At 36.4% G+C, this 23,331-nt stretch overlaps 1 protein-coding gene across 1 annotated transcript in view; it reads right to left on the bottom strand.

Moving 5' to 3' along the window:
- Positions 1 to 23,331, bottom strand: part of Znf804a (zinc finger protein 804A) — a 305,609-nt gene that overhangs the window by 59,659 nt on the left and 222,619 nt on the right. Inside the window, exon 2 of the mRNA XM_004628634.1 lies at positions 1,658 to 1,801. Within this exon, the coding sequence (XP_004628691.1) occupies positions 1,658 to 1,801 (144 nt within the window). The remainder of the gene's footprint in view (positions 1 to 1,657; positions 1,802 to 23,331) is intronic.

A 23,331-nucleotide genomic window follows, 5' to 3' on the forward strand; every position in this document is an offset into this window, starting at 1 on the left:
AGAGTTCTTGATTCCTTTGGTTTTATATATGCAGTGATTCTCTGAAACTTCAAAGCAACAAGTAAAACCTGGCCTGAACACACTTTGCTAATTTATGTAACATAATATTGGCTAAGAATTTTGAGTAAGGAATTGATAAGCTCCTCTGGATGTCTTAAGTGAGTTTTATCTTTTAAGGCAACCTTCAGTCTGAATTCAATATTCTTTGGACAAAAGATTGAACAGCTAATTAGATATCTTTAAAAAGACACGTGTACGCCTTTCCAAATGCCTACTTTACTCGATGACACCTCCGCATAACACCATATTTTGTGCTATTAGATGCATATGGAAAAACTGGGGAACAACTCCTAAGGCTGGTCCTTTCAGGAACACAATGCAAAATGCTGGTGAAAGTAAAACAAAATCGAGACTGTTTCATGATGGCTTTAATGCTTAATTCAAGCAACAAGACCTATGTGTACAAATTCTTATGTAAGAAAATAAAGATTTCTATCAAAACATATCTCTTAACTAATGAGCCTAGGGAACCACCATACGCTGCATGCCATGGGGAAAAAAGTGACAATCACATCATTACATTAAATATGCATTAAATATCCATGAATATAATTGAAGGCCAGCTTGCACCCTTCTATGAGCCTGACAATTTTTCCCTAATCTTTCTTACTTGTGCTGTATATATTAGGTATTTGTGGAGATTTAGTGCAGATTCAGCTGTTCAAAAGTGTGCTTTTTAATTTTAATGAAATGAATTTTGCAGGTGGTATTTGTAATGACTAAAGATTAAATGAATTGTAAACCAATGCTATCATGTTAGCTAGAAAAAAATGCTAAATGCTAAATATTGGTGTATATATTTTATGTTACAAAATGTAATCTGTATGAACTCACTTGTAAATTACTACTACTTTAAGTGGATCTTTCTATACAGTATTGAAATTTCAATGTTGGATTTACAGTTAATAGTAAAATGAAAATTATAGTAATTATATGCATATTATATGCTTATTTAATCTGTAGCTCTGGATCATTTTATATACACCATTTTTTCTCATATTTTCATGGTGCTTTGAATCTAAAATCTTTCTATAAAGAACTACTGTCAAGAGCTACATAGCATTATGTTTTACAGTGATCAGCAGTATATAAAATGATAGTTGTCTAATACAATTATATTACCTAATAACCTTAAAGATGTCTTTGCTTGGATAACAATTGTCAGGGATGTTTGAATAGCGAGAACATTACTCAAAGGCACAATTCTCAGAACATGTCACTTGTCTTTAAACAAAGCATGACTATATATATATATATATATATACTTCGTGAACATGATATTGATTAACTTTTTAAAAACAATACATGAGGACACTTAGAAGTCATCATCTGTACTATATTGTTTCAAAACACTAACATTCACTAAGAAGCAAATAAAGATTAACTATTTATGTTGGTCATTTATTTCAAACATAGCTTTTGATTGCTTTTAAAATGCATTTTGCCACGTGTTATTAAACTATCATTCCACAGTAACATTTCTAAAATTGTAAATCCAAGAAAAGGTTATGTAAAAATAGCCTATACACATAGTGTACATTTTCCAGTCTACTGCAAAAGTTTAGAGGAGCTCACCTTTGGTGGATGTCTCTCTTACCTGTTTGTGAGCATGGTCATATGAATTAATGTGGTTGTCAAATTCTTGGTGCTTATAGTACTGCTTGTCACAGAGTTCACAGTAAAAATTAGCCTTCAGATCTTCCAGAGCTTTTGCAATGGTATTCTCCTTTTCAGCATAGTCCTGAAAAATAAATTAGAAGGACTCAATTAGCTCTCCTGAGCTTACTTTGTTTTGACAGTTGTCAACTTCAGTATAATTAGAAATTCAATATAACAAAGAGAAAAATAAAGCAAATATCAGAAACTAAATTAGAACCAAAATTAAGAGTTAAGGATAGAAAATCAAAGATTAACAGGTAGAACCAAAGAAAATAGAAAGAACAGCAGAAATATGAAGAAGAACAGCAAGTTATAGGAGTTTTGTGTTGATCAAGTTTCTCTTCTATGGTAGTACAAGAAAGAAAATAGTATGCTTTTGATGAGTCAAGTGTATTTCTGGCAATAGCTTAGTCAATATAACTTTTCTATTTTGAATATCTAAATGATGTATTGCTTCAAGATCTCCATACTGGTGTGCCTATATTCAATTTGGTATTTTGTTTGTTTGTCTAAATACTATAGTAACTTAGTACTCTTCCCAAAGAGATATCACTTGACTAATATTTTTATCTTGGTTGATGTAAATTTATATGGAATTTTTTGGTACAGAGAATTGAACTCAGGTTCTCACACTTGTCAGGCAGGCGCTGTGCTGTGACTACATATCTGGCCCTACATTGAAACTTAAAACACCATTTAATCTTTGAAAATAAAGTAATTTTCTGTAAGTCAGTTATTTTATCTACTCAAAGTGAAAACAATTAAAATATATTGACGATGCGTTCATAATACGTTCAGTGAATAAAGTTGGCTATGCTACTATATCTCTGAGAAAACAAAATTTATGGTCAACTATCATTAAGTTTTGTTTAAAGAACACAAAGTAGAAAAAAATTGGCTGTGCCTTCCAATTTCCATGTTTAATAGTAATTGGTGTTTCATATCTGCTTGAACATTAATGTTGACAGACATTAATCAATGTTAGGTGTTGAAATATTGGTTTTTCTTTCCCTAAAGTACTACTGTGAAAAATATCTACATTTCACTCCTGACTAGAGACTATATTTCTAAATTAAAAGCTTTCTTTTATGTGACTTCTGTGCAATTCAAAATAACCATATACATTTTTTTGTGCTGGGCTCGAACTCAGGACCTCAGAGTTGCCAGGTGCTTATGCTGCTGAGCTATCTCCCTGGTCCTTCATGTGCTTCTCTAAGAGATATTCTTAGAGGCTGGACATGAGATGATGTCATCTTAGAGCTGATGTCTGTTGTCTTCTTTAAATGTAGGCTGGAAACCCCTCATAGTTTACTTAAACTGTTTCTATGAAATCTAAAATGGGTCACTACTAATTTAATGAATAATTAATATACTCCTTAGTTTGTTGCACATAGAACACATATATTTCCCCATGATATAAGTATATGTCTTATAATAATCTACCATTTGTCATAATCAATGAATATACAGAACATTTTATCATTTAACCAAATGACAGCAGTGATCCATTGTCAGGGTTGATTAGCTATATCAACCTCACAGGAAGAAGCACTGAATTGTAAAATAATTTAAATTGATTGTATATGATTTCACTGGTTTCAGTAATTAGCTTACCATTTCTTAACAGATTTGTGAACTATTCACAATTATTCTACTTGATTACTTCCAATATGTTTTCAAAAGGTAGTTTAAATAAATGGCTATGATTCATATAAATCTAAGCTCCTTACTGAATTTTTATGCAGTCTTTAAGATCATGCTGTCTGTGCTAGTCCATTAAAATGAAACAAAAATTACTTAATATGATTTCACAGCTAAAGTGTGTGAAGCAGAGATAGTATTCCAGTAAACATAAAAGTTGCATCGTAGTGACAACAGTTTTGGTTCAAAGATGAATTTGCTCTCAGAGAAATGCTTAAGTAACAAACTTGCTGATTCTTTCCATGAATTGTAATTATAGTAAAGTTTACTTCTCTAAATGTATGATTATTTCTCATAATATTTTAACTGTTCTTATTCCTAACACTGGTATGCCACTAGTGGAATACCACTGGTAGCAATAATTATTGTATTATGACAACAATATTATAATACTACTGGTAGAATATGAAGCACAACTTGGTAGCAATAATTATTTTTTACCAAGTCTGTGTAGAAATGAAGAGCAATTCTGAATGGAATACATTAATATTTATGGCAGATTGCTTTCTTCACAAATATTAGATTTGATTTGAATATAAAAAATTTCAAATAATAGCCATAGGTAACATTTATTTAGTACTTATTTAGCCTCAGAGACAGTAAGGGATTAAAAAAATAAAACCAATTTATATTGTATACAGGTACAAATTCCCTATGATGACTGTGAACATTATGAGTATCTGAAATGTACCAATAAAATTAAATACAAAACAATTTCCTCAATTTGCATGTAAGGATATTAAAATGTAGAAATATTAAATATCCAGCTTCAAGTTATTTAATAATGGGGAAATATGCAACCAGTATTGGAACCCAAATAATCTGGTGCACACCATTTAATTATTTTTAAACTCTTAAGCTTTAGCAAACAATATCATAATCTCTAAGTTTTCATCATTCCATTAACTACACAATATCAATCCTGTTTTATTTATTCTCATCCACTTTTTTATGTATTTAGTAGAGGATCTACAGGGCCTCACTACACAGATTAGACTCACAGTGATCCTCTTGTTTTAAGCTTTCTAAACTCTGGGGCCCCACACCCATTTTACCCCAGGGGTGGGGCTGGCTGGGCATGGAGATCGAACCCTGGTCTGTGTGTCTGCCTAAGCAGGTGCTTTACTCCACTGAGCTATCTGGCCAGCCCTCATCCAGTCTTATACCACTGCCTTAAACCCATAATTTTATTTCAACTTGTACTTATGCATTTATTTGATGCAGGATCTGCTACACAGTTCAGACTTGTACTGATCCTTCTGGCTCAGCCTCCCCAGCACTGGAACTGCAGGCATGTGCCACCACACCCAGTCTTGGTGGCCAGCATGATGTTTCTGGGATTCCAGGGCCAGCACAGCATGTGGTACTGGGGATCAAACCTGGGTCCTTTTGCTTGCCAGGTAGGCATGTAGACCCCCGAGCTATCTTCCTACTCTAGCCCCAGAAAATTTTCAAGACAATTCAGAATTTCTAGTATTTTATATTTAAATATTTACATTATGTATTTTCACTGTAAGGAATGAAAAAAAAAACACATAATCACAAAGCTATTATAAGGCCTAAATAATCAAATAAAAACTAAATGAATCACATGGAATCCCTCACTATCATTAAATATTCAGTCAATGTTTTCAAACAGTTCTAATCAGTTAATATTTTTAAATAGGTCTGTACAAAAAAGATTCAAAGGGCTCACATATTGCCACTATCTGATGTTTTTTCAGGGTCATTTTCTTATTCTACAAGTTATTTTTCTTTAGTTTACAAGTTTTCTTCTTTTTCTTTTAGTCCTTTTCCTTCTAAATTATGGATGATATTGAAATAGAGACTGGGATTATAAAGCTAATTAATACATATTTGACATAGTCATCCCCCTGCAGAAGGTAAGAAATATACTTGAATAAAACAGAAATGGAACATAGTTGTTCATATGCATTCGACCTCAAAAATTCTCCTTATCTCAGAAAAATTCTCTGTGTTCACCTATGAACACAACTTTTTCAGTGTCCTCTTAATGTGATGGTAGAAAGCAAAGAAGAAGAAAGGAACCAATTTCTTGTCGCTGCTCAGGTAATCCAAACCCATTTATTTCACACACATAGTAAAAGATCACTCCTTGTAGTCAGGAAGTCAATATTCCTATAAGTCTAAGGTCATGATGTCAAAATTGTTTTGGTTTGCAATACTGACAACAAGGAAATACAATAAGCTTTGAAGATCAGCCAATAGGAATAGAGATGGTAGTGGTCTATCTGCGGCCACAAGGTCAACCCACCCACACTATAGAAAATATAAATAGTGTAAAAATAAAGCCCTGAGGAGAGAAAACTTTCTTTTTCAAAATGATGCATCTCATGGTGGCTTCATTATAAAATATAACATCAACTAGTATTCAGCCTGTCTTTTCTCTGCCTCTGTCAAAGGGTATTTATAACAGAAAGTTGAGCAACACTGCTGGATGGGTCTCCGCTAGTGCAGAGGAGATTCCATCCCATTACTCCTGGTGCTCTAGATCTCTTGGCAGAGATAGCCTTGGCAAAAATCATAAAGTCGTAAAGAACTCCTTTTGGTTTGAAAGTGATAATAGAATAAAAGTGGGCTGGCGAGATAGCTCAGGGGACTAAGTGCCTGCTTAGGTAAGCGCAGGGATCAGAGTTCAATCCCCTGGATCATATGTTGCACTGAGCTGGACACCAAGACCAGGCATGTGGCACATGCCTGTAATCCCAGCTCTGAAAACAGGAGGATCACTATAAATCTGAGCTTCAGATTGAGATCTTTTACCAAATACATTAAAAAAATAAAAGTGAGATGACGTCGGGGAGATGGTATAACAGAGCTCTCCAGTTCTCCTCCCCACACCAAAATGCTTAATGACACAGCACCTTCCTGGCTCTGAGCTCCTTTTCCAGTATAAAAACAAAAATTGTCAATTTGAACAAATCTCCATATGAAACAATATCCTCGCAAGAACTCAGGAAACCAGGTGAAAGGTTACAGAACACAGGTGTAATACAGAAATAAGAAATATTGTATTGATGAGTATAAAAAGAAGTTTCCCATTAGTTGGATCACTTCTCCATAAATTCCACATAAAAAAGAATGAAGAAAAATATTTTCTTCTGGAAGATGTGAGTATTAATGCACTCTCAAAACTCAACATCAGGCCAGCCAGCCCAAGTAAAACCAAGTACTGGTATGCTCCCCATATCCTCAGACTCTAGAGCACTACTCAGAAACACAGCTTAGGGTCCCTGGTTCAAGGTCCCAGGTTCAATAGGGTCCATTTCTAAAATTGTCCCAGATCTCAAGCTCTGCACCACCCCCAGTGCCAGGCAAAGTGCAGTGGCTGTACCATTTAATATCACTTTGTACTAACCCAGTCCCTAATGAATGACAGAATAGGCCCACACCCAGGTTAAGCTGCCACCTGCAGACCCAATCTCCAGTTCAGCCACTGTAGAAAAAGGATTCAGACCTATTCAGTACCCATGTGGCCCTAGGCTTCATTTACACCCCAGCAAAAAGCTGGCACCACTGATTTCAAACAATGAAGGAAATTGCTTGTTCTGTTTCCCACACTGCTGAGACCAGGTCGGATCCCTTATTACCGACTTGTGGGTCAACCTCTGAAGCATGATGCTACAGAAGTCCCAGAATCTAGTCCTGTCCAGTGCACTCCAGCTCTGGAGGCTTCCTATGGATGCAGACCCCTCAGAAACACTTTATGACCAGGTTTACAGCATAGTCCTGTGGACCAAGCTCCTAGGCCAGCCTTTAGAGACCTTCATTGGGCCAATGCCAATGTGAAGACCTTCTAGGCTACCACTACTGGATGTTGGTTGTAAATCGCTCCCTACTGCCCCACGCTCTAGAACATCAAAGCTCCAGCCTGCTCCAGCAGAGCAGGATCCAGGCTCAGGCCAGCAAAGCTTAGTGATAGAGTAGATACTGGGGACCCAGAATTCAGGTCATCTCCATAGGCTTAGGAATCAGGGAAGCATATTTTATAATCTTCATGAAATATTAATTAGTGATGTCCTACTGATTTATGGCTATTAAATGATACTTTGATAGAAGCAAAAGACTCCATGACACTGTTACACAGGAGGTGGCTACAGATAAGCCTTTAAAAAGAAGGAAACTTTGTCATTTGTGGCAAAGTATGTGAATTAGGACACTATGTTAAGTGAAATAAATTAGGCCTCCAAAAACAAATAGTATATTATGTCACTTCTACATAGAATCTCAAAAATTTTAACATAGATAACCAGAGGACAAAGGTAGTTTCCAGGACAAAGGGTTATGTGGGCTGAAAAGATGTTGACAAAACTACAAAATTTTCAAAAGATCTATGGTATAACATGTTGATTGTGGTTAGTATTAGTATATTGTATTCTTTAAAGCTGCCTAGAGACTAAATTTTAAGTGTATTCCACACACAAAAAAATGAAAAGTATATGAGGTGAGGTATGTAGGAACTCAAAAAGGAAAAGTTGGGACCACTTATAGTAAGATAAATGTTCCTTAAAACATTACATGAAATAAATAAGACACACTAATATATATATATATATATATGACTCCATTGGGACCTGATTCTCCCAGCCCCCAACCTGCCTGTCCACAGAGGCACTAGTTTGTTCAGGCAACTCAGCTTACTCCTGAAGCTGTCACTGGCAAGCACAAGATGTCATAAAGAAAACAAGAAAGGACAAGGAGTTTTGCAGGTACTGAGATATTTGGGGTCATCTGGAGGCCCCCGAAAATTTACACCAGGCACTTCAAGGGCTTTCCCCACTGAGGGACAAGACAGCCAGAGGCCTTTGGCCACAGATACTTATTAAACCTTCCTGCACAGTGTCCTTGCCTTTTTTTCAAGCCCTATAGAAGTGGCCCACTTCACTTTGATCCTTACAGAAGATATTTTACTTTCTGTCTAGCTGCACTCAGGCACAATAAATTCCACACCATGTGGCCTTCACGCAAGCCGGATGGTCTCTGCCGGGCTTCCCATGCTGTGTCTTCAATGTATATACTAACGTCGTAGCATTTCATAATGTATACATATTTGAAAACAAAATGTTGTACTTAAAGAAGTAAAGTTTTTATTTATCCATTAAAATAATTTCAAAAATGAAATTATGTATAAAGACAAACAGGAGAGTAGCAGCACCACATACACAATATTATCAAAGTGATTTGGGGTTTATAGTATGAAATAATTGGAACAACAACTTTTATTATTTTATTTTATCTTATTTTATTTTTGTATTTTTAAGGAAGGGTCTACAGGGTGCTCAGAGTCTCACTACTAGACAGGACTCATAGTGATCCGCCTGTTTACAGCCTCCCAAGAGCTGGGGTTACAGGCGCGCGCCACCACGTCCAGTCTCAAGCACTGTCTCAGCGTGCCCTGGGGGCGAGGCTGGCACTGCAAGCTGGGGGATTGAACCCCAGACCCCTGCACCTGCTATCAGGCACTTTAATCTGCTGAGCTATTTGGCCAGTCCTGAACAATAACTTTTAAAGCTAACAGCAAATTTGGCTATGTAAAAATTATCATTGACAGGGGGCCTGGCCCTAGCTCAGGCCTTTAAGTGGCTGCTTCCACAAAGCTGTCAGCCTCAGGTTGCTGGAGTTCGAACCTCACAACTCTCCCGCTGGCCAAAAGTGCCCTGAAGGCGTTCAAGGAACAACAAAAAAAAATTATCATTGACAAATAAGAGTTTTGATTAAATACTACATTCCAGTATTCGTGCTGGAAATAGTATATTTAAAGTAGTTAAATACAAAGATACAAACAGCAGAACAAGCATTGTTAATATAGGATTATTTTAAATGTGGAAAGGAAACATTTCTATATAATTTATGTAACATTTCTATATAATACTGAGAAAAGCTCATTTTTCACTCTCACTGCTCCACCAAACGTGAAAGCGTTCTTCTGATTTGTATACAGGATAGATTATAGTATAGGCTCAAGGAAGAGAAGCGAAAAATGGTAAATTCAGTAAGCTTTCACTGCGAAAAGTTAATCAAGAAAGAGATAACCAAAATATTCTCTTTTGCAAGAATATCCAGCCAGAGACACTTCATTTGAAAATCCTCAGTCTGTACTTTCTGCACAACAGCACGCATTTTCTGGCCTAGATCTCTTGTTCATTACTCAAGCGATTGACGCTGAGATAGTTTCGAGCAATTTCTAATGCTGCTACCTGCCTGCATTTCTCCCACCATACTTGGAAGCATCTTATTCTGTGCCTGGCCAGTGATTTCACTCACAGCACACCTCTTACACTCTCAGCTGTCCAACCCAGAAGTCCTTAGAAGCTAATGTCCCAAGTCCACCTCTGACCACGAGGGAAGCTGAGACCTCAAGCATAAATTATTTTCCTTCCCAGACAGTCCATTCTACAAAACACTTCAAAGATATACAGATGGAACTGCAAGTCAGTCGTAATAGTGATGGGCAGTGTAACAAATTTTCAGTTTTCCTTCCTTATCTGTCTTGCTTTTTTAGAACTGTATTTTTGTTCCTGTAGTCACTTCTCAAAGAAATTGCCTGCATGGAAGGCTTTTTACTGGCCTTAAGTTTCAAGGAAAACTGAAATAAGAGGGTCAGCTTGCAGTTTTTTCAGTGAATATCTTGAGAACAAGCTACATCTTCTTGAAAATTTAAGATATCATTTCTCAAGTTGAACTCACCCATCACTCTTCATCACTACCAGAATAAGTATCTGGTACTTAAATGGCTTATGGGTCTTGCACTACCTGCTTCCTGACGACAATGTTGACATTCTCCTACTTTTAAGCAACCTACTGCTTCTGAAGTGTACGTGATTACATATCTATTTTGCCACTTAGACTTGTTGTTTATTATTAGAATGTTCTTATATCAAATGTTAGAATGCAACTTCTGTTCACTACTTGCAGCCTTCTTGCTAAAATGTAATTTAATCTCTGATGACTTTTCTTTCATTTAGAAGAGAGGCTTTTTTATTTTTTATTCTTTGCCTTTTCTTTTATCTTTCCATTTCCATATCTTTTATTCTTTTCATAAAGAAGAGAATATTTATTCAGGAAGGAAACAGTGACAGGAAAACATTCGATTACTGGAAGCTTAAAGCTGTATTAACACTAAAGAGACACAGTGTAAAAAATAAGGCACACGGAAAAGTGACGGTCATACTGTAATGTAATCAGAAATGTATATCTAGTCTTTGTCCCTCTTTTTTTTGAGCAAAGTCTTTAAATCCTTATAATGTCCAGAATGATAAGAATGCCTTTTTAGTGTGCCCGGACATCAATTAATGGTTGAGTATCACCAGATACCTTCAGGTTTAGGGGTTATCTCTGGAAAAAAACTAAGGTATGGATTGAGGGTTTCAACTTACAGTCCCAACCCCCAAGCTTTAAATAGGAGTGAAGAGTACAGAATGAGCCAATCGTCAGTGTCTGCAGAATTAATCATATTCATGTGCATGTGGCAAAGCCTCTCTAAGCCTCTGGCCTATGTTAGCCAGAGAGCTGCTGGACCCACAAGCCCATCGCGGTGCTGAGGGTGGTTTCCCACAGAGGCCAAGGATGCCCTGGGCCCTTTCTGTTGTCCCATCAAATGCATCTCTAACATCTGGCTGTTCCTGGGTTATATTCTTATGTGAAAAAATAATTGCAACTATTATTCTGAGTTTTGTGAGCCATGCTAGCAAGTTATCAAACCCAAGAACTTGTAAACCCAGAAATTTAAATTGTATGTTAGAAGTACAGGTCGCTTGAATGTGAAATTATCTTGGTAGGTGCAGACAGCTTTGCGGAATTATACTTACTCCTTCAGGATTTTACAAGTGAGACAATATAATGTTTACACATGTGGGTATGATTTATTTCACTTGTAAGTATGGTGTCTAGTTGCATCCATTTACCTATAAAGCCTTGAGTTGATCTTTTTGAATAGCTGAATAATACTCCATTGTATAAGCATACAGAATCTTTTCCATCCATTCCTCAGTTTATGAGCATTTGGAACATTTACAAAAATTAGCTATAATAATTTTAAATTAAATTTACATCCATGTATCTGATAATCTGAACAGCTACTTTGAATAACAATATACAATGTAACAACCATTGTTAATTTCCTATCATCATGTCTTAAAATTCTGTGTCACTTTAATTTTTTTAATTTTTAAATTATCTTTAAAGATAAGAAGCAGGCATACTATATAAAATTGTAGGATGCCCAGTTGCTACTCAAAAAACTGGAATGTACAGGCTGGGAATATAGCTCAGTGGTCTTAGTGTCAATCCCTGGTGCCACATGCTGTGTTGGCCCCAGAACCCAAGGAGTACCCTGCTGGCTGCAGAAACCAGATGTTGTGGTGTACCTGTGTAATTCCAGTTCTGGGGAGGCTGAGACAGGAGGATCACTGCAAGTCTGAGCTGTGTAGTGAGATCTTATACCAAATAAATAAATAAATAAATAAAAAATAATAAATATAGGAGTAATTCGTGGAATGTAAGTTGGCATGAGGAAGAATCCATATATTCGAAATCCAAACATGTCATAATATGCCCCAGGAGTACTGAAGTTAGCATTTATCTGGTCTGAATGTTTCTCAAGTTGGGAAAAGATCAACAATTTCTAGCGATGGAAGGCTCTTCTATTGTCTCAACATAAATATCACTTTGCCCTGAAGGGCATGTTCTGTTATCTAAAAGGCTAAAGGAAAAACTTCAAGATTCTTAGAAAGGACAGCATGATTTGGTTTGGAAAGTCATAATTGTATCAGAAAGCATAAATAAATAGAATTGAATTACACTGAAGTGCGACTTTAAATATAAGCTTTAAAAAAAAAAAAGATTTCACAAAAAGGCAAACTTGGCTTACACCATCATCAGAGGGAAAGGCAGAGGCTGGGCACTAAAAAGACTGTACACTGAGCCTCATGTCTCCATAGAAAACTCTAGTGACCTCAGTTAAGTGTGAGCCAGCAGTAGGGTAGAAGGACACCGTAGTGAGAATAGCACATTTGTGAAAATTTGAGCAAGTGAAGTTGTTTTTCAAACACGATATCTTTTTTGAATTAGCTTCAAAGCAACAGGCTGAATTTACGATGTTTGACTATTTGTCTTCTGTGATTTCTTTGGTTGGTAAAAGCAGTTGGACAAATAGCATAATTCCTAACCTTGGAATATTTTCATGTAAGAGGAGGATTAGCTTTTATGCCTCTGCTGTCAAAAGTACAGCATTGCCCTGCCCTTCTGACTATGCTCATCAGATCTGAGTGAATTTTCATCTTTGATCCTTGGAAGACTATGCTATGACTAGTACTGATTGAACTCTCTGGTTAATTTATAGCACTAACTAGTACAACTATTTAGTATGAATGTACTGAACAGAAGAACAATGTAGTCGCAGACCAAATCAGACCTTCCCTCTCCCTTCATGTTTGGACTGATTCTTTTTTAAGATTTAGAGAAAACTTAGCATCACCTGACAGTCTCTGCGCACAAGCATGCTGGAGGTATTCTCTTTTTTCGAGGCAATAAAGAAAAATTATATGAAATTTTCTGAAGCTGAGTACTGGATGTGATGGGCTACATTTCGAGCTAATAGAATTCCCAAGGTAAAGATTCTCCATACAGAGATGCTACACAGTCCCATTATAGAATATTAACCTCAGTGATTTAGGGCACTTGTTTCATTTTAGCGAGCTCTTAAATGTACAGGTGTAGTCATCTTCTCTGAAAGCTAGAAGAAAGGCCTGCAAGGAAGCAGTGAATACTTGTTACTTTTTCAATAGCAGCAGCAGTAGAGAGTAAAATAGGCCAGTGTCTGTAGTAAATTGTCTCACTGTTGGTCCTAATTTGAGTTCTCTCAGAAATAGAGGCTGAGACAATGAGTATAAGTGATTTATTTTGGGATCTCAGGAAACACTGGTAAGAGAGCCTGCAAAGTGAGTGAGAAGAGGAAGCCAACAAGGCCTCTTATTCCCAATCTTGCAAGGGCCTATTTTGAAAGTCTTCACTCTTATATTAAATAAAGGAAAGCCATCAAAATGAAAAGGCCTGTCTTTGTCATGAACTTATCAGACAACAGGGATCACAAGGTACGTGGCAGACCACTTGGATGGCTGTCCTTGAAGAAGAGCATTTGGCCTTACGATCATGTATTGATACATACAGAGCTGGCTAGGACAAATTTCTATCCCTTCAAATGGCTTTAAGCAATGCAAATAGGTCTTGCCAAGGTGCTCATGTCTTTAAAGCAATTTCCAGGTTGGTGATGGCCTGCCTACCGCTTCCAAGTAGAATATGTGATCTAGGCCAAGAGATGCCATGCTGTCAGCTGAATGAGACTTGAGAAAGGAGGAATTGACTTCTGAGGGCATGAATTACATCCCACAACACAAGATACTGCCCCACTCCTTTGTATTCAGATTACTCTCTCTTCGTATCTCCCTGCTCCTCTTTCCCTCTCTATCTGTGTATTGCTCTCAGGCCTGCCATGTAGCCCAGCTCACAGCACTAATGAATTTCACACCTTTCTCTCAGTCACTCAGCCAAGAGCAGCTCCCCTCTTCAATAATTAATAAAACTGGGTTCAGACCTGGGTGAAAGATTTATTTCTGAATATCCATCATCCTAGCTGGACTTCAGATACACTTTAGTGTCTTTATTCCTGCCATGCATTGCACTGGATGTGGTAGATTGGAATGAACTTCATAGAATTCCAAAAGTTTTCTATGGGATTACAAATGTGGCCTTTTGACCATGAAAAGGTACAAAAGGACTTTCTGAAAAACAAAACACCACTCCAACACTGGAAAGCAAAGCACATTTAGAAGTGCCCATTGTGATTGAAAAATACAGCAAATGTTTAAATTTTAAAAATTACATGAAGAGGCACATTGCCCTTATTCTCCCTGAACATATTTTTCTTTCTTCAAAAACACTTATCTATTGTTCTTGTCACTTTGAGAAGAAGTTCTGGTGGTTCTATGATGAATGTCATCAGATATGGTGTCACGGATGATGACTCAGTGTCATAAAACAATTCAAAACAGTTATCCATCATGATAATTTTGACCTTGTGGATGAACCAGAGGTCTCATGGCACAAGATCAAATAAATAAAGTGGATGAGGATGCACTGCAATGTTTAGTGAACTTGTCTTTCTGTTGGACAACCCTCAGAAACAGAAAAATGAGTTCCAAATCTGCTTCAGAAAATGGCAAAATGATGAGGGGCTTGGGAGAATGCTGTGAGGAGGATCAGCAGGAACATGCCTTTGATTGCTATACATTTTTTAATGTAAACATTTCCAGTATACTTGTATCACTTCTGTACAGACACTTAGATCTGTTTTTGGGTAAGAAGTTGCCTCTACCCAAGTCAGGTAGAGGCTTTTATGTGTTAACTTGGACAGAGCTCTATAGGCACACATTTCGGTAGGCCCACAAACTCTTGATACCTGTAATCTTCAAGGGACCACAAACATGTTTTTGACTTTCGTGGCACTTCATGTCATAAGCTCCATGATGTTTCCTGATAATGATGTAAGAATGGGGTTTTGTTGTCTTGACAGATAGATGGGAAGTTTAGCTAGTGTCGTGTGTGCCCATACCCCCTTTATTTTTATAACAAAGGCCTCCTTCCAAGGAGCAGGGCATTTCCTCAGTTCAATTTAAAGATCTCATCATAGCTAGGAGAAGGAATTCCTTTCCAGTTTAGGTGGCATAGGTTTTTTTTCTTATTTATGTGTTTGCTACAGAGTCTCATTACACAGCTTGGACTCGTAGTGATCCTCTTATTGGCAGCCTCCCTAGCACTGGGATTATAGGCATGTGCCGTAAACTTGGTTTCAGTGTCTGGCTAAGTGCACTCAGTGGTGGGGCCCACATGACATGTAGTGCTGGGGATCAAACCCCAGTCCCTGAGCTTGTCTAAGCAGATACTTAGTCCGTTGAGCTATCTTGCTGGCCCTGGTGTAGACCTTTTATCTACACTGGGATGGGAGCGATATTGCCAATAGGAGCCACTGCTTCAAAGAAATAGATTGAGATCCCTATAATAAAATAAGAAAAAAAAAGTAGGTACCTGGCAATGAGAAAGTAAGATATTTAGTTTTTCCACAGAAAAATAAGTTATTGTGACAGTTATGGTCCAGAGACACAAACATATTAAGGTATTGGAATTGAGTATTCATCAAATATTCTTAAATCCCCTCCCCCTGCACATCATACCAATCATTCTACCAACTTATTTGAAAAAAGAAAAACCTTAATTTTTTATGCCTATATCTTATAATCTGGGCAACTACTTTGAAAATAAAAATACACAATATATTAATTATTGTCAATCTCCTGTTATAATGTTTGAAATTCTGTATTACTGTTTTATTCTCTTTAAAATAAATTGAAAAAAATAAAAACATCTATGGTGCAACTGACAAAAAAAGAAAAGAAAAGAAAGAAAAAGCTGATGATATAGCTCAGTGGCACAAGTGCCTGCCTGGCAAGGAAAAGTTTCTGATTTTCATTACAGTGCTAGACAAACAAACAAACAAAACCTACCTCAGTAGACATATTACAGCTGATGAAATAGACAGTAAATCTGAAGTACTTTGATGGAATTTAATAAATGTAAATCACTGACACTCCATGAGAAAGGAAAGAAGTAAACAAGTGAGGTAGCAAGCAGAATAAAACACCCAGAAACTGTAGGAGAACCTCAAAAGTGTATTGTGTATTTATTCAGAATTCCAAAGCGAGAAGAGAGAACAGAAGAGAGGAAACTCATAGAGTAATAATGACCAGGGATTTTTCCAAAATTAGTGACAGACACAAAACTGCAAACTCAGGAAACGAAAGGAAAACCAAAAAATTTAAGAAGTAATACAACAAAAACCTAGCTAGACTTACGTTTATTATGTTATGTTATGTTATGTTATGTTATGTTATGTTATGTTATGTTATGTTATATTATGCTACACTACATTATTTTATATTATATTATACTGTATTAAACATTTTATTGAGAGGGGGTCTTGCTATGTAGCTCAGGCTGACCTTGAACTCACTATGTATTACAGGCCACTCTAGAACTCTTGGTGATCTTACTGTATCAGCCACAGGAGTGCTGAGATAATTGATGTGAACCCCCACATCTGGTTGTATATTATATTTAGATAGGATAAAATCTAAGAAAAAAATCTCAATTTTATATTTTAAGTTACTAAAATCAGAAAATATCACTTGCAGAGAGACAAAGAAAAAATAATAAATATTAGGAATATCAGAAGGAAGAGATTAGAGTGAAGTATTAGAAGTATTTAATGAAAAAATAGCCTATAATTATATATCCAGTGAAATTCTTTCTCAAATGTGAATCAGAAATAGGCTTTCTCATAAAAGTGTGTGTGTGTGTGTGTGTGTGTGTGTATATATATATATATATATATAGTGTATATATATACATATATATGTGTGTATGTGTGTATTCATTTCCAATGATCTCATCTGTATTTTTACAGAATGTATTTAAAAAGAAAATTACATAGAAAATGCACTGTAAAAAGAATAAATGAATATAAAGTGACCACAATTTATCCCAAAGGTTACTGTGTGTAAGACAATAATTTTAACAATTAATTGGATAATTACAGCGTATGATTTATGTAAAATGAATCACACTATGTCAGAGACAGGGAGAAGATTTAGGAATATGCTCTTGCAAGAAACCTGTATTAAATGTGAAATATTAGAATAGTGTGTGAAGGTAGACTTATAGTAGGAATAGTAGACAAGACAAACTCTAAATTAAATACTAAATAGTATTTAAAAGAAGTGTAACTAATACCTTTTGAAAAGTGATAAAATGAATTGCAATTCTTTAATTAAGTACTAGAGAAGTTAAAAACATGGAAGTGTGCACAAAACAATTAACAAATGTAATAAAAATGACATTACAAATATGCAGATATTATGCTAAGTATAACAAGAATTTTTACAGTGAATGATCTAATTAGACAACTTAATAGACAACGATGATCAAAATGCATAAAACTAAAAAAAAATGCTGCTTACAAGTAATCACTTAAAATGTAAACAATAAGAAAGGATGAAAATAAAAAGATGAAACCAATAATGAGTGTATATTCTGGGCAATTACTACAGAGGGCAAAAGAAATTATTGATGCAGAGAATGCTGGCGCCCTGTAGCAAACACAAACCCTAGATTTTGAACCCAAAGAAAAGGCAAGGTAGACACAGTAGATTTCGAAGCTTCCTTTACCGGTTGCTTGGTGACTCAGCTGATACCTGCATTTGGCTTTGTGCTTTTTACTTCTCAAGGATTCAGCAGACTCTGCAGTTTGGAGAGAGCTCTCAAGAAAGTAATGCAGGCCCAGAAGCTAGAAGTATGTGCATGAAAATGGCAATTTGAGGGGGATTGTAGGGTCCCAGCAGTACTTGCGCGATTAAGTCTATTGAAGTCAATTTCACAGAGAGGCAAAATTAGGACCTTCTTGAGATTCAACAATTCTGAGAATTCCTCATCAAAAATATATTTCCATTATATATACTTAGATCTATTTGCTATTGCTATGTCACCATACATTTGTTTCAGTTTCTCAGCCCTATAATTCCATGGTTTTGTTGTTTATTTTTTTTATTTTAGGAACGGATCTACAGGGTGTCCAGGGTCTCACTACTTGATCAGATTCGTAGTGATCTACCTGTTTACAGCCTCCCAAGAGCTGCGATTACAGGCGTGCACCACCACACCCAGTCTTAATTGCTGTCTCAGCGGGCCACGGAGGCGGGGCCAGGACCACAGCCTGGGGGATCATAACTCCGGCCCCTACACCTGCTTGCATGTGTTTAAATCTGCTGAGCTATTTGGCTGGCCCTCATGCTTTGACCTTTGTCATCACCTTAGGATGGTGCTATCTACAAAAGACATGACAAGACCACAGTTGTGAGGCGTCTAAACTAATGGCATCTAGAATGAGAGAGAATATAAAAATATTTTCTCAAAAATGCACATAGAGAATATAACCCTTGTTGCATGATGAAAAGGGTCACTTCACTTTTATTTTTATATTTTAAATTAATGTGTAATGCCTGCATTTATTTATAGATACTTATTTCAAATACCACATAGTGACATTTTAATGTGTATTGATCAGATCAGGATAACTAGCATTTCTACTTTATCATTTCTTTGGAGCCTTTGAGAGCTTTCCTTTTAGTTCCTTATAAAATGTGTGGTAGGTCACCATGATGTACAGTCACACCACACACATGTAGGACATGAACTGAGGCCACTTAGTCTGGAGAAATAAAAAGCACCCTATATATCATACTGTGCAGCAGAACCCTAAAGGCGTGCCTCCTGTGGACATGTTGGAATCTCTTACCCACTTCTCCTCTAGCTGCTCTCCTTGCCACCGCCGCGGGCTCCCAATAGTAACTTCTCCCCAGACACCAGATTAAGTGAAATGAGCTGGAAGCTACATGACACACACTACATGTTCTCTCTCTAATGGAGAAACTTGCAAAGTTGATCTGAATATAAACTGTTTCATTGATGTTAATATTCAATTTAATGTGCAATATTGAATTTAATATATAATATTGAATGATATTCATTCTGTGCAGCATTGATTCACCTTTGGTGGTCTGGAAATTTTATATGGACAGAATATGATTTAAAATACCTTGAAGACACAGTTTTCTCCACTGAGTCTTATAGGTTTCATAATTATATTTCTAAGTATCATTATACAATGTAATGCATTTTATAAAATAATCTTTCTCAATAATGGATTCTAAACTGGAATATAGATCTGTGCTTCTACATGGTGTTGAACCTTACTGATTGGTTCACTTTGTAACTAGGGTTAAAAAAGAAATTCACCAAAAAGAGATAAATATATCCCCTTTTGCAATCCTTAAAACATAGTTCTATATAGTGTAAAATTTAAGTCCATTGACTGAGCAATCAAAATCTTTATTTTCAGTGGCTTTTATGTTGATGATGCAAGAGACAGACAATTTCTATTCATTCTGGCATTTATATGTGTCAGGATGGTGCTATCTACAAAAGACATGACAAGACCACAGTTGGGAGGCAAATGCTGAGCTTCTAACTAATGAGCAATTCATTGAAAATTGAATAGATATCAACAGAAGAAGGAAGGGCACAGTGTACCTTATATTACTGAGAAAGAAATGCTCTAATAGAAAGAAAAACCACATATATATATGTGGGCTCAGTGGGCTGAGCAGCTACTGTTCAGAACAATTACTTACCAAAATGCATAATTATGATTGTTGAGCTGGTGAAGCTATATTTATTTATTTATTTAATGCATTTGGTACAGGGTCTCACTACACAGCTTGGACTTGTAGTGATCCTCCTGTTTTCAGCCTCACTAGCCACTGGGATTACAGGCGTAATGCCCGGTCTGGGTGGTTGGCTCAGTGCGCCTGGGGGAGGGGTCAGTGCAGCACATGGTGCCTGGGAGCAAACCCCAGTCCCTGTGTTTGCCTAAGCAGGCACTCAGTCCACTGAGCTACCTCACCAGCCCTGCCATATGGCTTTAAGGGAAAAAAAAGAAACGTGAAATTTACATTACTAGCCAAAATGTACAATGTAGGATAGAAAATGTGAGAAAGCATTAAAACTGGAACAGAGGACAGGAAAGCCCATATTTTCTGGGTGGGAAAAACAAACTTTAATAAAAAGCAGAGCGATGGCAGAGGTGAAGGTAAGGCACGAGGAGATAACAGGAGATTGGGACTAGAAAAATGAAGACAAAGGAGAACAGCTTCAGGTGAAATATGAGGACAATTTCTTTCCCAATGACGATACTGAGGAGATCACACAGCTGATGTTCTAGCTCATGTACAGTGACTTCCTTTGCAAGTGAACAACAGCACTGACACAAAACCTGCTTACTTCTGATAGTATCGCCTGTCAAATCATTGAAAGTTTTTCCTTTCATCTTTTCCTTTATGGTAAGACTTAAAATTCTCTAGAGTTACATACGTTATTTACTTATTAAAATTGAATCAAATGTCATTTAACTACAAGTTTTTCTTATAAGATAATTCTTACAAATCTCTAAATGATAGATATTTTAAGCACACTATAAGGTAGATTTAAAGTCCACAACTATTACCATATTATTATATAAAAGTAAAATTGAAAAGGAAAAATAAAATTCTTAAAATCAAAAGACCCTGAAGCTTACTTTTCCCATGCAACAAAGCTAGTCTCACCTTGGGAAGGAGCTGGCAGTCTCTGGTCCATGGGCTTGGAATTGTCCTTGCCCCAGTCAGCCAGCAAAAGTACCAGAGACACTTTTGGGTTAGATGTGAAATTGCATATTCTGTGAAGAGGAAAATCCAAGTGATTTCACAAATTTGTTAGAAGATATATTCTCAAAAACACGATCTATGGAAAGGGGTCATAAAAGCGCCTAGCATAAATGCTTATTGTTGATATGAGGCAAACACACATTTTGAATAAGAAAAGGATGAATTACAAATTAAATTGGGACCATGGTTCCACCAGTTCCCTTGCTTCAAAGTGAAATTGCCTTGCTGAGAACAAAATAAGGTAAAATAGCAGCCCTCAAAATGTTTAGCTTTATGCATTTTTATAAAACATTTGTCTCAAAAAGCAAGCAGGAGTCTGTAGGTATCAAATCACAGAGGACCCCCAGATGCCAAGAGAAGATCCTCTGGCATCCATAGTTTCCGTAATAAAAGAATGACTTATAGAACCTGCTGTCCCTCCCATCAGCTCCCGCAGGCTCTGCCCCTGTGGTTAATTGTGCTTTGTCTTGAACTCCAAATACGAGTGCTAGTCTGTGCATCAGATATGTTGTTAGCACAGCAGGGCAAGCCCATTTGGAAATAATCATCCATTTCAGATGTCCAAAAGAAAAGGGATGTTTCTGAAGAAAAATGTTTTAACTTGAAGACCTTACAACTTGTGTAGAGCAGACACAATGAGGTAGAGAAAGGCTTTGGCTTTCATGGATGGCCACAAAAGAACACTAAACTCAAAGGACTTCACCTGACCAGATATTCCTTCTGGTGAACATGATGAGTCTGTTCTATGAATGATGCAAGCATAACAAAGAAGGGAAGCCAACTGGCCCCAAGTCTAACGGCAGGTAACAGAGGAATCAAGTGTTACCTAGCACTGGCTGAATTACCTGCTAATGTTCTTTCATGCTTGACATTTTTCTCTATTAAGAGCAGCCGAATGTGACCTAACAGGATTAAAACAGCAAATATATTATGTTTCCAAAGGGACTAAAAATTTAAGATGACAATGTCATGTTAAATGTAAATTTTGCATCTGACAATACAAAACATCTAACTTTGTCTTAATTTAAATGTACTGTAACTAGTCAGCCAATAGAGTTTAGAAAGATGACATTTTAAGTATTAACATTTGCATAAGGTTATCCAAGTGGTACAAAAACTATACTAAGCCTAAGAAATAGATAAGTGATGGATTTTTTTCTGAGTTACTCTAAGTTGTTAAAATCTATTTATTTACAATATGAAGCATAGCAAATTTATTTCAAATAATGGAAACACTGTGGAAACTGAAGACATTTAGAAACTTAGCTCTCTATAAACTCTAATCAAGTTGTAATGAGAAAAATCATATTTAAAATGCGGCATTGTAATTCTTTTTAATGAATTATTTATGGAGAAAACACATCACTGGCTTTGGTATGGAGCAAGCCTGGGTATCTCCCATACATTTTCTTTCACTAGTTTTCCTACTAGACTCAGGCAAGAAACAAACAAACAAAAATTAATTTGCCTGAAGAGGTTGAGAGATTTCCTGTTTCTATGGTTTGTATGAAGAAAACATATAGGGTGAAAAAAAAACCTTGAAAGATAGGGCAGGAATTCCACCAAGAAGATTAGATGACAGGGTGCAAGGGTAAAACATAAGAGCAAAAATCAAGAGCCAATGGAATTTTAGGACATGAAATGGAAAATCCAACAGTGAATTTTCAATTGTTTACTTGGAGCACGATCTTGAAGCCTCTTCAACTTATGGTGAAATTCAGTCAGAGATAGGGTAGAGAAGTTGTTGTATGTTAGGATTAAAACCAGTAAGAAACTGTGGTGTATGTTACAATAAAACCAGCTCGCAGAAAAGGGGAACTATAGGACAGAAGCAAAAGGTCCGAGACAGCCGAGATGACAAAAGGCAAAGAAGGCAATGGCTGAGGGCAGCAAACGCTGTTTTGCTGAGGTGTATATGCCTCATGGAGTTCTGTCTGTGATTGGTTGCTCAGTTGCTTCCCATACGTAAAGGAGTCAGTAAAGGTTTTCGTTTGGTTGGGTCTTGGTAAACGGAGGAATTGTTGCTTGATATTCACAGATAGGAGATAACCCAGAGTTAGATACAGGATGGTTCCAATTTATAATAACAATTTCAATTTACATTGAAGTACTATATACTGAATACTAAAAGTGAAGGTTTTATTTTCGAGGAATTTATACAGAGAAATATGAAAAATGATTGAAACTTCAGTCTCATTGACTGTTACCCATAACAAAATTAATCTCAAAGAATAGGTACACAGGTTTCAATAAGCTTATCTAGAAAATTCATCCTAACATTTTTATTCATCATAAAGATTCTTATTAGAGTAGATTAGCAAGTTTACAGGCTGATTAGGGTATAGGCTCACAGTATGTTTAAATCCCACTTGAAAAGGCTGGTTATGATTCTTCTTTCTGATTTTTTTTTTCAAAATTTTATTGATAAACAGATAGCAATGAAACAGTTTCAAATTAAATCGGAAGTACAGATTCAACAAATAACACACTGCATATATTCTTCTTAGTGGTTAATTGCTGT

The sequence above is a fragment of the Octodon degus genome, unplaced genomic scaffold (genome assembly GCF_000260255.1).
Source record: "Octodon degus isolate 3935 unplaced genomic scaffold, OctDeg1.0 scaffold00025, whole genome shotgun sequence".
Lineage (NCBI taxonomy): Eukaryota > Metazoa > Chordata > Mammalia > Rodentia > Octodontidae > Octodon > Octodon degus.